This window comes from Clinocottus analis, unplaced genomic scaffold, assembly GCF_023055335.1.
Source record: "Clinocottus analis isolate CAN_PGR_092001 unplaced genomic scaffold, fCliAna1.0.p SCAF_31, whole genome shotgun sequence".
Taxonomy (NCBI): Eukaryota; Metazoa; Chordata; class Actinopteri; order Perciformes; family Cottidae; genus Clinocottus; species Clinocottus analis.
Window position 1 is genome coordinate 174,851 of NW_027176054.1, and position 11,485 is coordinate 186,335.

General features: G+C 43.9%; 2 protein-coding genes across 3 annotated transcripts; one reads left to right on the plus strand and one right to left on the minus strand.

Moving 5' to 3' along the window:
* Window positions 1-328: 328 nt before the first annotated feature.
* Window positions 329-4,216, minus strand: LOC137798755 (tektin-1-like). Of its 2 annotated transcripts, none has more exons than XM_068595680.1 (8): window positions 4,083-4,216; window positions 3,289-3,462; window positions 3,035-3,200; window positions 2,151-2,279; window positions 1,918-2,064; window positions 1,598-1,823; window positions 1,203-1,399; window positions 329-628 (listed from the first exon to the last, which is right to left on the minus strand). In XM_068595680.1, exons 2-8 carry the CDS (start codon window positions 3,452-3,454, stop codon window positions 472-474), a joined length of 1,188 nt encoding a protein of 395 aa, XP_068451781.1. In that variant the 5' UTR covers window positions 3,455-3,462; window positions 4,083-4,216; the 3' UTR covers window positions 329-471. The 2 variants fall into 2 exon arrangements, with proteins under 2 accessions (XP_068451781.1, XP_068451782.1); XM_068595681.1 differs by lacking the exon at window positions 4,083-4,216 and adding an exon at window positions 3,897-4,067.
* A 341-nt stretch (window positions 4,217-4,557) lies between these two features.
* Window positions 4,558-10,840, plus strand: LOC137798786 (dynein regulatory complex subunit 4-like). The gene is made up of 11 exons (XM_068595735.1): window positions 4,558-4,691; window positions 4,843-4,932; window positions 6,217-6,414; window positions 6,882-7,088; window positions 7,184-7,238; window positions 7,325-7,530; window positions 7,671-7,838; window positions 8,532-8,618; window positions 8,721-8,918; window positions 9,001-9,066; window positions 9,153-10,840. Exons 1-11 carry the CDS (start codon window positions 4,689-4,691, stop codon window positions 9,291-9,293), a joined length of 1,419 nt encoding a protein of 472 aa, XP_068451836.1. The 5' UTR covers window positions 4,558-4,688; the 3' UTR covers window positions 9,294-10,840.
* The last annotated feature ends 645 nt before the right edge of the window (window positions 10,841-11,485 follow it).

Genomic DNA, 11,485 nt, shown 5'->3' on the forward strand with positions numbered 1-11,485 from the left:
CCTGAGTCCTGTTTAGAGAATGGCGTAGTAGTGCGTTTCGCCTCTTGTGGCTGAAATGGGTATTACAAAAACAAATTCACCTGCTAAAACTATTTTATTTTTCATGTTTTCACAGATTCAAAATGTTTTTTGTTTTGTTCTTAAGTCACAAATAGAAAAGAGAAAACAATTAAATTCAGAAAATTAGAAAAAGGATCACCAGAATTAGTTTTCCTTATAAAACGACTACATTGCTGTGTTGTGTTGACAATAAATGAACATGATAACTCTGTAATGCTCCTTTTGCCTCTTTTTAAACCAGTAAATAAAATATCTTGAGTCAGAAACATCATGTTAAGCAATTTCCTCAGTTTATGTAAGAAGCAAAAAGAAAGAAAAAAAAGATCAGTTGCTGTTTAAGTCTCATAAAAAAATGCTTCAAATACATATATTTTGACACAATAACCTTCTGCAGAAGCTGCTACAACTCAATCAGAAGCCGTGCGTCAGGGGCTCCCTAAGCTGGGCGCAGATGACCTCATCGATGTAGAGCGAGTTGGTCTTCAGCTCCAGGTTTTCCTGCAGCTCCCGCTGGCATCGAAGCAGCGCCCTCTGCTCCTCCTCGGACTGGGCCACCGCCTCGCGCAGCCTGGGGGCGCAGGGACGAAGGGATTAAGCCACGCCTTCGGATTTCACCAGCATTGAATCACGACTTTTATTACCGTAACATTACGATTGCTTTTTGTCAAAATGTTGTGAATTCGCAGAGGAAACGTTTTGAGCGTGAGCAGAAATGTTGCTGAAACATTAAAGCTATTAAAGTCCAGGGGTTTTAGAAGTAATTCATATGAATGAACGTATCATTGAGGTGAAGAAGAGCCACGAGGATGTTTAAAGAGACGACTTCCTCACAACAACAAAAAACACAAAAAGGGGAATCGAGCCGAGATTTGTGTTGACTCAGCAGGAACAAGATTAAATGAGGAAAGTTAAATGAGGAAAGCTGATCTAACATTAGGCCATCATGCTATTATTGGTATATTATTGGTATACATTCTTTGTAATACTCGTTATTACATGTTAAAATTGTCGTTTGCATCATCATAGTGCTCTCGATGTCTCAGGACAGTAGAAATGTGTGTCCACTCTGACGTCGTTTAACTTCCACGTGTGTTTCAGCGTGTGAGCGTGCTTGTGTGTGTGTGTGTGTGTGTCCTGCGTACTTGGTGATGTGAGCGTTGATCTGCTGGACCTCGGCCAGCAGCTGGAGCTGTGCCGGATCGAGGCACTGCTCTTTGGACGGCCTCTGGAGCCGCAGGGCCAGGCGGGCCTGAGCCAGACCCAGCAGGCGCTCTTGCTCCGCGATGGCCGTGAGGAGATCCACTCTGCTCCGCTGCTGGCTGGCCAGCTCAGACCGGATCTAGAGGGGCAAGAGAGATCACGTCGGGGTCACCCGGTACTTCCTCTTAATGACATTGAATCAATCTCACTGTTCTATGCGTATAAAACAATCCATAGCCTGGAAGGATCACCTTTCGAGCATAAACGACCCACCGAGGAATCCAACAGTGTGTTAGAATAAAGTCTTAAGGACGCCAAGCGCTCCTCTTCCCCTTACCGTGCTCATCTGCTCCTCTATCTGGGTCTTGGCGGCCTTGAGATCCCAGACGTTCAGCTGCAGGGCCGTGGCCACGGCGTTGGCCTGCTTCTGCATGTCGGTGGCCGTCTGCTCCAGGAGCGACTCCAGCAGGGCCCGCAGGTACAGGGAGTTGGCCAGCTGCTGCTCCGCTTGGGCCATGTTGACGTCGGAGATGTTCTCCCACTGCTTTGGAGTCACCGACAAGCTGGGGAAGAGAACGTAAAAGTATCTCTCCAGATCTTTGGAGACAAATATGATTCACCCCGTATTGACCCCTGAGTTTTCAAACGTTAGCTCACCTCGGCAAGAGCGTTTGGGTGCGTTTGGGCCTCAGCTGGCTGTCCGGGGATTCGGCGTTCATTAAAATGCAGGAGTTGTCGATGCACTGCGCCTCAGATTTCTCCCTCAGGTCCTGCTCCAGCAGCTCCTTCATGGATCGGTTCAATCTGGAACAAGATCGGTGGACGTTGGACAAAGTCAACCCTCTCACCCGGAGCGTCTCCTCGTCCCCACCCGGAGTATCTTCTCTTACCGCAGCTGCTCAGTGACCTGCTCTGCCGCGCGCCGCAGGATGAGAATCGCTCCCTCGATGACCTCCCTCTCCTTCAGCAGCTCTCTGTCGGCCTTGTCGTGCCGCCGCTCAGTCGGGAAGCGCTTCATTCTGCAGGCGACGGACACAAAAAGAGCATCACTCTCTTCACGATGTACCATATGGAGAGAACTCTGCAAATAACAAGGACCGCCTGGACGCATCATCAGTTTCAGTGTCAGGTTCAGTTTTAGGTTTAGCATGGCCTTCACGTCGTCTGGTTTTAAATTGAAGATTTGATAGGTTGTAAACATTTCATTTAGCTGACGCTTTTATCCAAAGCGACTTACAATAAGTGCATTCAATCCATGAGTACAAACTCAGAACGACAAGAATCAAGAAAGTACAATTTTTCAAAAAAGCAGAACTACAAATTGCCATTTAAGTGCTAATAATGTGCTGCTAAGGTGATACTTTCTTTATTCAAGGTTTTGTCGGAAGAGATGTGTTAGCCCCGCCCTATCGCCCAATGCATGATGGGTTAGTTATTAAGGAGTTACAACTGTGTTTGATAAGTCAAAATATCTGCTACGGAAAAATTGCTATTAAACAGGAAAGGTGGGATTAAATAAATGATGGATGTGAGATTAATGCTAAAAACATTTCGAGTGGAGGAGGGCGGGCGGGATTTATTGTTTTAAAGTACTTTCATCTTTTCATGAGCTTCACACTAAGAGAAAGTAGTGTGTAAAGTTCAGACTAGAGTGACTGAAAACTTTGCAAATAGCTCCCAAAATCCAAATCTATAAGAGAGGTTAGCGGTGAGTGGACATCTCATATGTAAAGTAGGGACACAATGTGCATTGTTCTTCTGTCCCAGCACCAACCTCTCCTCCAGACAGAGCAAGGTGATCCTAAGGGGCTCTTTGCAGGCCTCCAGAGCTTTCTCCACTCGGCTCTGCGACGTCAGGAGGAGGTCAATCTCCACGACGATCTCATCCAGCTTCAGCTCCAACTCCTTCGTCATGAACTGGATGTCTTGGACCCGCTGACCTGAACAAGCAAAGGAAGACCCACAATTCACGCGACACCAGTCCACCTCTGTGGTCTCCATCTTAGTGTTCCCCCTTTCCTCACTCACCCAGTTCCTTGCTGTCGTCGTTTTGCATGCGCTTGCACGCGGTGTCCGTCTCCATGATCAGCCTCACGCATTCTGCTCTGAAGAGCTCCGAGTGGTTTCGCTTGAACTCCATGTTCTGCAGATTGGATTCAGCACCCTGCTGGGCGCTGCAGTCCGGGACAGACATTGTTCTGGCTTCAAAGCAGAAGGGAAAATGCATGTGAGACGACACCCAACGGATTATTTATGAAGGACATTTAAACAGGAAAAAAGGTCTCGGACATGGAGAACATTGAATAAGAGAAATGGCCGGCTATGCCTGTGATTGTTTGAAGATTAAGCTGTAACTTAAATTCTACCGGTACTGAATAGTGGATAGATAAATGTTGTGTAATTAAATACCAACACTGAAGATGATCAGATTTATCAGGTAATATTTAGAAATTGTATTTTATTTCAATTATTATTTTATTATTAAGACAATCAATATATTTACATTTGACTGTTTTTTAAATGATCAGACGTATTAAATATATTAAATTTGAATTGTGATGAATGTTATTTTTGTCAGTTAACGCTAAAGCTATGTAGCCAAGATTGCTGTTGTTGAGAGTTCATCCAGCACTTACCGCTAGCTAACTGCTAACTGCTAACCTTTGCAGAAAAACTTTAAATCTCAAATCTCAAAATGATTTGCTATCATGGTTTGAAAAAACACAACATGGTGTTTCTCACTCGCGTTTAAAAAAAAGACTTTAACTAAATAAATAAACATCTAAAAACAAACAAATAAACAAACAAGTAGTTATTCAGACCCGTTTCCGGTTTCCGGTTCTCCTTAAGCGGCGCAGTTGAAAACCTCCAAACGTCTCAACTGTTGTAACGTTAACGTAAGGAAGTGCTCCGTATCTATGGCAATAGGTGACACGTCTTCAAAAACATCTTTAGGCACGTTTAGTTTTCAACCTCTATGTATACGCATATAAAATATAATAATATAATATATATAGATGTATTTACACATATTTTATTTTCTTATTATATATATAAATACGTAAATAAATAAGTACATTTGAAAAAAGAATACATAAAATAAGTCTAAATATGTATAAAATATAAAAGTATAATAATATGAATAATATAATAATATACAACTAAAATATATGTATTTACACTTATTTTATTCTATTATTATTCCCCCCGCCTGACATTTTGAACGCAGGCAACATTTTCAATAAAGTTTTATTTGGAGCAACAACTAAAAAAAAAGAGACGTTGCCATGGCAGCTCCTCCTGTGTACAGCTAAGCTGGTTAGCTCGACCTGAGCCGAGGACCGAATCTTCCTTCCTGTTAGCTGGCAGGCTAACTGCTGTTTAACGTTACTTGTATTACTATTTGCGATCCCGTGCGATATTTAACCATGGTGAGTAAAGTATTTTAATATTATGAGTTATAGTTACGTAGCTTCGGCTTCCTATGGAGGCTAGCTAAACTAAGCTAGGTCAAGCTAACGTGACCTGAAAGGGATTTTAACCGTGGGGATAACGTTAAATGCCGGTGTGTTTTTCCTCCAGCCACCGAAGACTAGAAGCAAAAAGGCTGCGAAGGGGAAGTCTTTGGCCGTGGTGGACGGCCTGTCAACGGAGGAGATGTCCAAGGACCAGGTCAGAGCTGCAGAGCGATGCTACTAACTAGCCCTGTGTGTTTGGATAGACACACTGTGTGTGTACTCCAACACACTGTGGTTGGATAGAGACACTGAAACCCCAACACAGTGTGTTTGTAATGGAACAGAGCCTTAAAAAGCTGAGATTCACTTTGACTTTATCTAACTTTGATGTGATGGTATTTGTATATAACGGTTAGATTTAGTTTATTCTTCCTCTATATTAATTCACAAGTTTTCACATATTTATCTCAGTTTGAACAATTTCTTTGAAATAACATGGTTCAAAACTGTTTCGCCGTTGATTTCCCAATGAAAAGACAAAACACTGAACACTCACTATCTGGTCCAGAGAGTGAGATGTAATCAGTGATGAGGAAGAGTTCAGATCCTTTACTGAAAGTACGAACACACACTGTAAAAATACTCATACATTTAAAACCTTACTTAAGTAAAAGTGTAGTGTTCAATTATAGAAAATCAAATAAAAGGGCCACTGACGCAGCCTGGGTTTGGTTTACACAGGCAAAATAATGCATTGTCCATACAGGATTCAGTGTTTCTCATAATTTATTTAACCAAAAAACAAAAGAACAAAGGAACTCCTAATGCTGCCTCTCCTGCTCTGGTAAAAAAAAAAAAAATTTAATCGTAGGCTCACCCAGGTGCATGCTGGTCCTGTACCTGCCTGCTCCTATATAATATAACCCCAGGTACCCAGAGCGTTACCCAATGCATAAACAAACGAACAAACCAAAAATAAGTATACCTGGACAACAACAACACATATTTAAACTAAATAAAAACTATCAAAAGAAAAAACTGTCCTAATATATTTAAAAAAATGTAACCTAAATAAGAAAACACTGAGAATTGAATACATTGTGAATAAAATAACTAAATACTAACATCAAATAAATAGCTCCTGCAAAAAAAGAATGTGTTATTAGCACAATGTACGTAAATTCATGAAAGTAGAAGTGCTCGTTATGCAGTAAAATGTTCCCCTTCATGACTCTTAAATGTGCATAACCCTAATATATCTCATAAGAGGAGGTATGGGAGCATGAGGAGATGATGTCGCGGGTGTATCTGCAGAGTGACAGTGAGCCGCATCAGGTTACGATGGCTGACTGTGTGAACGTGATCTCACTGCACACAGATCCACTCATTAAGTAAACGGCTGATGCAGGAGATGAAGACAGAGCGTCCCCCCCCCCCCCTCCGACACCCACACACACAAAACTGATACTAATGTACTAATGTCTGTGCGGCCTTTCAGCTGGAGGAGCACATCATCCGCCTCCGAGAGGAGCTAGACCGAGAGCGCGAGGAGAGGAGCTACTTCCAGCTGGAGAGGGACAAGATCCAGGCATTCTGGGAGATCTCCAAGAGGAGGCTGGAGGAGGAGAGGGCCGAGCTGAGGAACAGAGATAGGGAGAGAGCGGAGGCAGAGGACCGCCACCAAGTGGAGATTACGGTGAGACACACACACACACACACACACACACACACACACACACACGTTACTGTAGTTTTTAAATTGCACGTTTAAAAAACCTTAAGACTGGAAGGTGTTAGAGAAACAGAGAGTAACCAATCACCCCAAAAAATCATTTAATATACAAATGAATGAATACATTTACTTTGTTTTATACTTCCTATCTCCTGCTTACCAGTACTGTGCAATTTGTGTACATTTTGTGTATTTGTGCAATTTGTGTCCATACCATAATCAGAAAATATTCTTTGGATTATTCTTTAATTTTCTGAGACTTTACGTATCATTGAGATCTGATGTTACATCATTGCAGTGAGGGGTTTAATCCAGTGGTTCCCAAAAGGTTCTGGAATAAATCTAAGATGTTAAGAGACAAAAGAAGAACCTCTTAACGCTGAATCACATTTGATCCGACCCCTGAACGCCTCATTCTGATGGCGGTCCAGGTGTACAAGCAGAAGCTGAAGCACGTCCTGTCCGAACAACACGGCACGATCTCCGGGCTGAAGGCGGACGGCGTGGCCTCGACGGCGCTGCTGCAGAACCAGAACACGCTGTCCGAGCTCGGGCTTCACAGAGAGCTGCACGGCCTGCAGGCCGACTTCAGGGAGAAGAAGGACCACAAGGAAAACGGCATCAAGGAGCTGAAGCTGGTGAGGCCGGCTTCTTCTTTTACATTGTGGTTTTATTTCCCCAATTCTTTGGCATCTTCACCACGACCCTGTCACCTTTTTTTTATTCCCAACAGAAGCACCAGGTGGAGTTAATGGAGCTGGCAAACAGCTGTGATAAAAGGATCCGAGGTGAATGAACCCAGCCCCTTTGAGTTTAATCCAGAAACTCCCGTCGTGAACTAGAATTAAAGCTTTCCCTGCTGCTTCTCCAATAGAAATGGAGGTGAAATATCACAAGAAAATGCAGTCGGCGACGGACGCGCAGGCCAAAAAGCATCACGTCGAGGTCGCCGACATCGAGGACCGGATGAGGAGCCGCGTGGCGGCGCTGGTGGAGGACCACGACCGAGCGCTCAGGCGCGCTGAGGAATACTACGCCACCATTCAGAGGAAGCTGCTGCTGGACCAGAGCACGCTGAAGGTACCGAACACACCAGCAGAAACACAGAGGCCACCAGCAGGTTGAGATGAAACTCACATGAAGTTTTTTTTCTTATAAAAAACTGAAAGCGATATAAACTGTGGCAAAGACGCTGACGCGGCTCTTTTGTCGTCCGGTAGGATGAACTCTCCGCGGTGACGGCGCTGCAGGCGCGAGCGGACAAGAAGCTTTCAGCGGCCGAGCAGCAGAACCGCCGTCTGAGCGAATCTCTGCAGGAAGCCCAGCAGAAGCTGCCGGAGCTGCAGAGACAGCTGCAAGACTACAAGCAGGCCAAGGCCCAGCTCGTGGTGCGTTCACGTCACGTGTTCACCAGCACGCTCTCCACTTAGTCACAAATACACCGACTGAAGAGTTGAGCTTTATTAAATCATCGGGATTTCTGATTATTTTCTGAGATTATTTTGTGCATTAGTGTTCATTACTACTTTAACTTGAAAGGCAAAAAAATCCAACATCATTTTGAGTTTATTTAAAACATTAGTCCATCTTTCACATTAATTTACATGACTTTGTAACCAACAACTTACATTTAAAGACACAGTAGCACCTGTTGAACATTAGGGCGTGGCCTTTTTAAAAATATCCCCACTAGGGGGCCACCATAGTCGGCATGTTTTAATCCGACATAAAAGGGATTTTCATCATCTCAGTCTCTTGTTTTGAGCTCTCTCATTGGTGCCGTTATGGAACTAAATGTGTTGAGGTTCAAAGACTTTGTAAGGAACCTGACGACGGTCGCTGTACCGAGAAATAGTTATTCAATACTAAATATTGACATTAAGTTACTCTTCTTTAAATCTAAACTGTCCGTTAAACACATTTGTTACATCTGAACTTCACTTGATGTTTGTTACATCTACAATACCCGGGTCTGCCTTCATTTCTTTTATGTATTCAACAGAAATGAAAGTGAGAAGGACTCATCCGACTGCACCAAGAACACAATCCTTCTAAAAATCAAACACATTTTCCCTCGACAGGCGACCAAAGCTCGAGGGAAGGTCCTGGACCAGGAGCTGAGGGACCTGTCGGTGGAGCACGAGCTGCTGCTGCAGGCCTTCCAGAAGGTGAGCCGTCGCCGCCGCGCCGCACGGCGTCGGGCTCAGCCGTCGATGTGTGTGTGTGTGTGTGTGTGTGTGTGTGTGTGTTCACGTTGTCGCTTTCGTCAGGTTCAGCAGGAGCGCGACGAGCTGCTGAGGAAGCAGACGGAGGCCGTCCTGGACCTGCAGCAGAGGAGCGCACTGAAGCAGCTGCTGCTGGAGAGGAAGCTGGCGGCGCTGACCGACACGCTGGAGAAGAAGGAGGCGCGGCTCTGCGCCGCCCTCTCGGCCTCCAACGTCGACCAAACCGCCGGCAGCAAACTTGAGGTGTTTTTTTTGTTTTTTTTCCTCCTTCAAATGAATTAACGGCTTCAAGAACAGCCGTCTGAACGCGTCTTCCTGCTCGTAGGAAATGCTGGCGTCTAAACGGGCCACCATCGACGCCTTGCAGCGAGACTTGGCTGAAGATCGTACGGTCAGTTCATTTAAAAAGAGTTTTAACGCGTTGGAGTTCATCATTCTGAGAGTAAACGTGTGTGTGTGTGTGTGTGTGTCCTGCAGGAGTACGACGACCTGCTGCGCACCTGTAACGAGAGGCTGAAGGATTTGGGCGTCCCGCTGTACGACTTCCCCTTCAGGCCTTCGGAGCGGCTCCTCGGCGAACAGACTCGGGCGCAGAACTCTCCGGCCTCCGAAGAGTGACCTCGCTCAGGTGAGCGCTCACCTGCTACACAACCCCAAAACGACTCGACCCCCCTCCCACGTCACATAATGAAGAAGCGGTTCACGGAGGATTTTCTGGAGGTTTAACCGTCTTTCTATCGCTGCTGCTGGTGATCACCATCGTCTCATGTTAACCGACCAAGAACTATAACTTTGTCATACCTTTTGACTCATTTTCATTTTCATTTGGTGTCTTTTCAACAATCATCAGTTCAATGTCTTCAGTGTTGTGGATTTTTTTTATTTTTTATATGTATTCGTGGTCCTCAGAGGATGAAGTCCATCGACTTTAAATAGACTTTTCCTCTCCCACCATTGTGACCATGACACTCCTGAACAGTTCATGTTCTCATCAGGATGAATTGGAGTAACTTTGATCTTCTGACTTTCCCCATTTTCCTCCTCGCTCCGTCAACATCTCAGTACTTTGGTTTGTGATCAAATCCCTTCAGATGGTGAACACTGAAGCCGGTAAACATCCGCTCACTGGAGGCTGTGAGAGTAAAATCTTGTTTGATTACCTTTAACTTTTGATACTTGAGCACAAAGTATTTTAACTTCAGCGGAGTTGTGATTTCATTCAATTTAAATCTGACGTGACACTTGTGGGATTTTTCACACCATAAATATCATCTGTTTTTCTGTAGTAGTAATAATAATAATAATAATAATAACTTCCTGGAGTCTTGTCTTTATCGCAAAGTTGCCTGAAAAAATTAAAATGTGTCTTTTTTACAACTTGTTGTCGATTTAAACAAACCAGATAAAACGTGTTCTGTCAGGAGGATTCTGTCACCTTTGTCATAGCGAGGCTAGCAGTTCCCACCCGTTTCCATTCATTATGCTAAGCTAAGCTAAGCAGTGGCCGGCGGAGTTTCAATCCTCTCAAACGTCACCAAGAAACCACACGAGCAAATTTCCCAAAATGTTGAACTGTTAAACAGCAACAGTGATCGAAAAATGTTCAATTGTTGAATTAGGAGACAAAAAACAAGCAGTGTGAATGTTGTGGTACGTTCCCTTTACTGACATTCAATGTCAATAGTTTACATCACATACAAGCATATCGTATAGAAAAACTATGCACATCAACATTTACACTTTATACACACACACAGTATGGCTTATGGGGAGAAGAAACAAAAACACAACAACCGTGAGGCTCAGGAAGACTTCAGGATCGCATCGATTCACTCGATTTTTTTTAGGGGGGGAAATAAAAATCAGCCCTTAGCTGCCGGAGGGAGGAAATAATCCCTGCTAAATGAATTATTTGTATCTATTTGTAAAAAAGAATAGAAGCTCCTAAACACTATGACGCCGTACTTTACAACAGGTCTTTGAACGCAACCTTTTGAGGCCGTAGTTGCGTTTCATTGCAGCGGGATCACAGCAGATACAAAAAGGTGAACACATTATTATAAACGTGTCAGTGGAACTACGACTACTTCTTTTTTTTGGTGTTCAGAGTCATTTGCAGCGTCTAAATATTATTTGGCAGCTTTAATGTCAACAAAAGGGCACTGATGGTCACGTAGAAGAGGAGGGTTGATACCTCATTATATGTTCTTCTTCCTGTTCATGCACTTAAAGGGCCAGTGTGCAGGGTTTGGCAGCATAACATACATTTTTTTAATAGGATATTCTGATATTTATGCCAATAAATTCACCCTAAATGCAACACACTGTTACTTTGTAAATGAGTCCATACTTTGATTTAGTCCTCCATCTGTAACGGGGACACGGGTGGAGATCTCTGAATGAACGGTTTGACCACAGCGAAGAAAAACCTGTTGTCATGTCATGTGACCGGCTTCAGATCGAGTGATTTAACGTCAACTAATGATCGTTGCCGTCATAGATTCCCTTCTTGTTTTATTTGTGAAATGTCATGAATGAGAGAACAATGCCCGACATAATTTTCCCAGAGTCAAAGGAAACGTCTGCAAAGACGTCGTCTGACCAACAGTCTGAAGATATTCGCCATGAAGACGACAAACGACAACGAAACACACAAATGTTCACATTTAAGAATGAAACAAGTGAAGGTTTTGTCTTTTTTCTTTACTGACTTTTTTTTTCCGCTGGCTGACCGTTTAAACCACGATGAGTGTTTCAGCAGCAGAACACGCACGCACGTTCTCTCTCACACACACACACTCTCACACACA

What these genes read in the sequence shown, in the direction of transcription:
- LOC137798786 (XM_068595735.1), top strand. An exon ending in AGGAGATGTCCAAGGACCAG is followed by an intron (nt 4,933 to 6,216) that starts GTCAGAGCTGCA and finishes GCGGCCTTTCAG; the next exon opens with CTGGAGGAGCACATCATCCG. An exon ending in GCCACCAAGTGGAGATTACG is followed by an intron (nt 6,415 to 6,881) that starts GTGAGACACACA and finishes ATGGCGGTCCAG; the next exon opens with GTGTACAAGCAGAAGCTGAA.
- LOC137798755 (XM_068595680.1), bottom strand. Translation starts at nt 3,454, where the DNA reads ATGTCTGTCCCGGACTGCAGCGCCCAGCAGGGTGCTGAATCCAATCTG. An exon ending in CAGGTCACTGAGCAGCTGCG is followed by an intron (nt 2,065 to 2,150) that starts GTAAGAGAAGAT and finishes ATCTTGTTCCAG; the next exon opens with ATTGAACCGATCCATGAAGG. An exon ending in ATCAACGCTCACATCACCAA is followed by an intron (nt 629 to 1,202) that starts GTACGCAGGACA and finishes CTGCGCCCCCAG; the next exon opens with GCTGCGCGAGGCGGTGGCCC.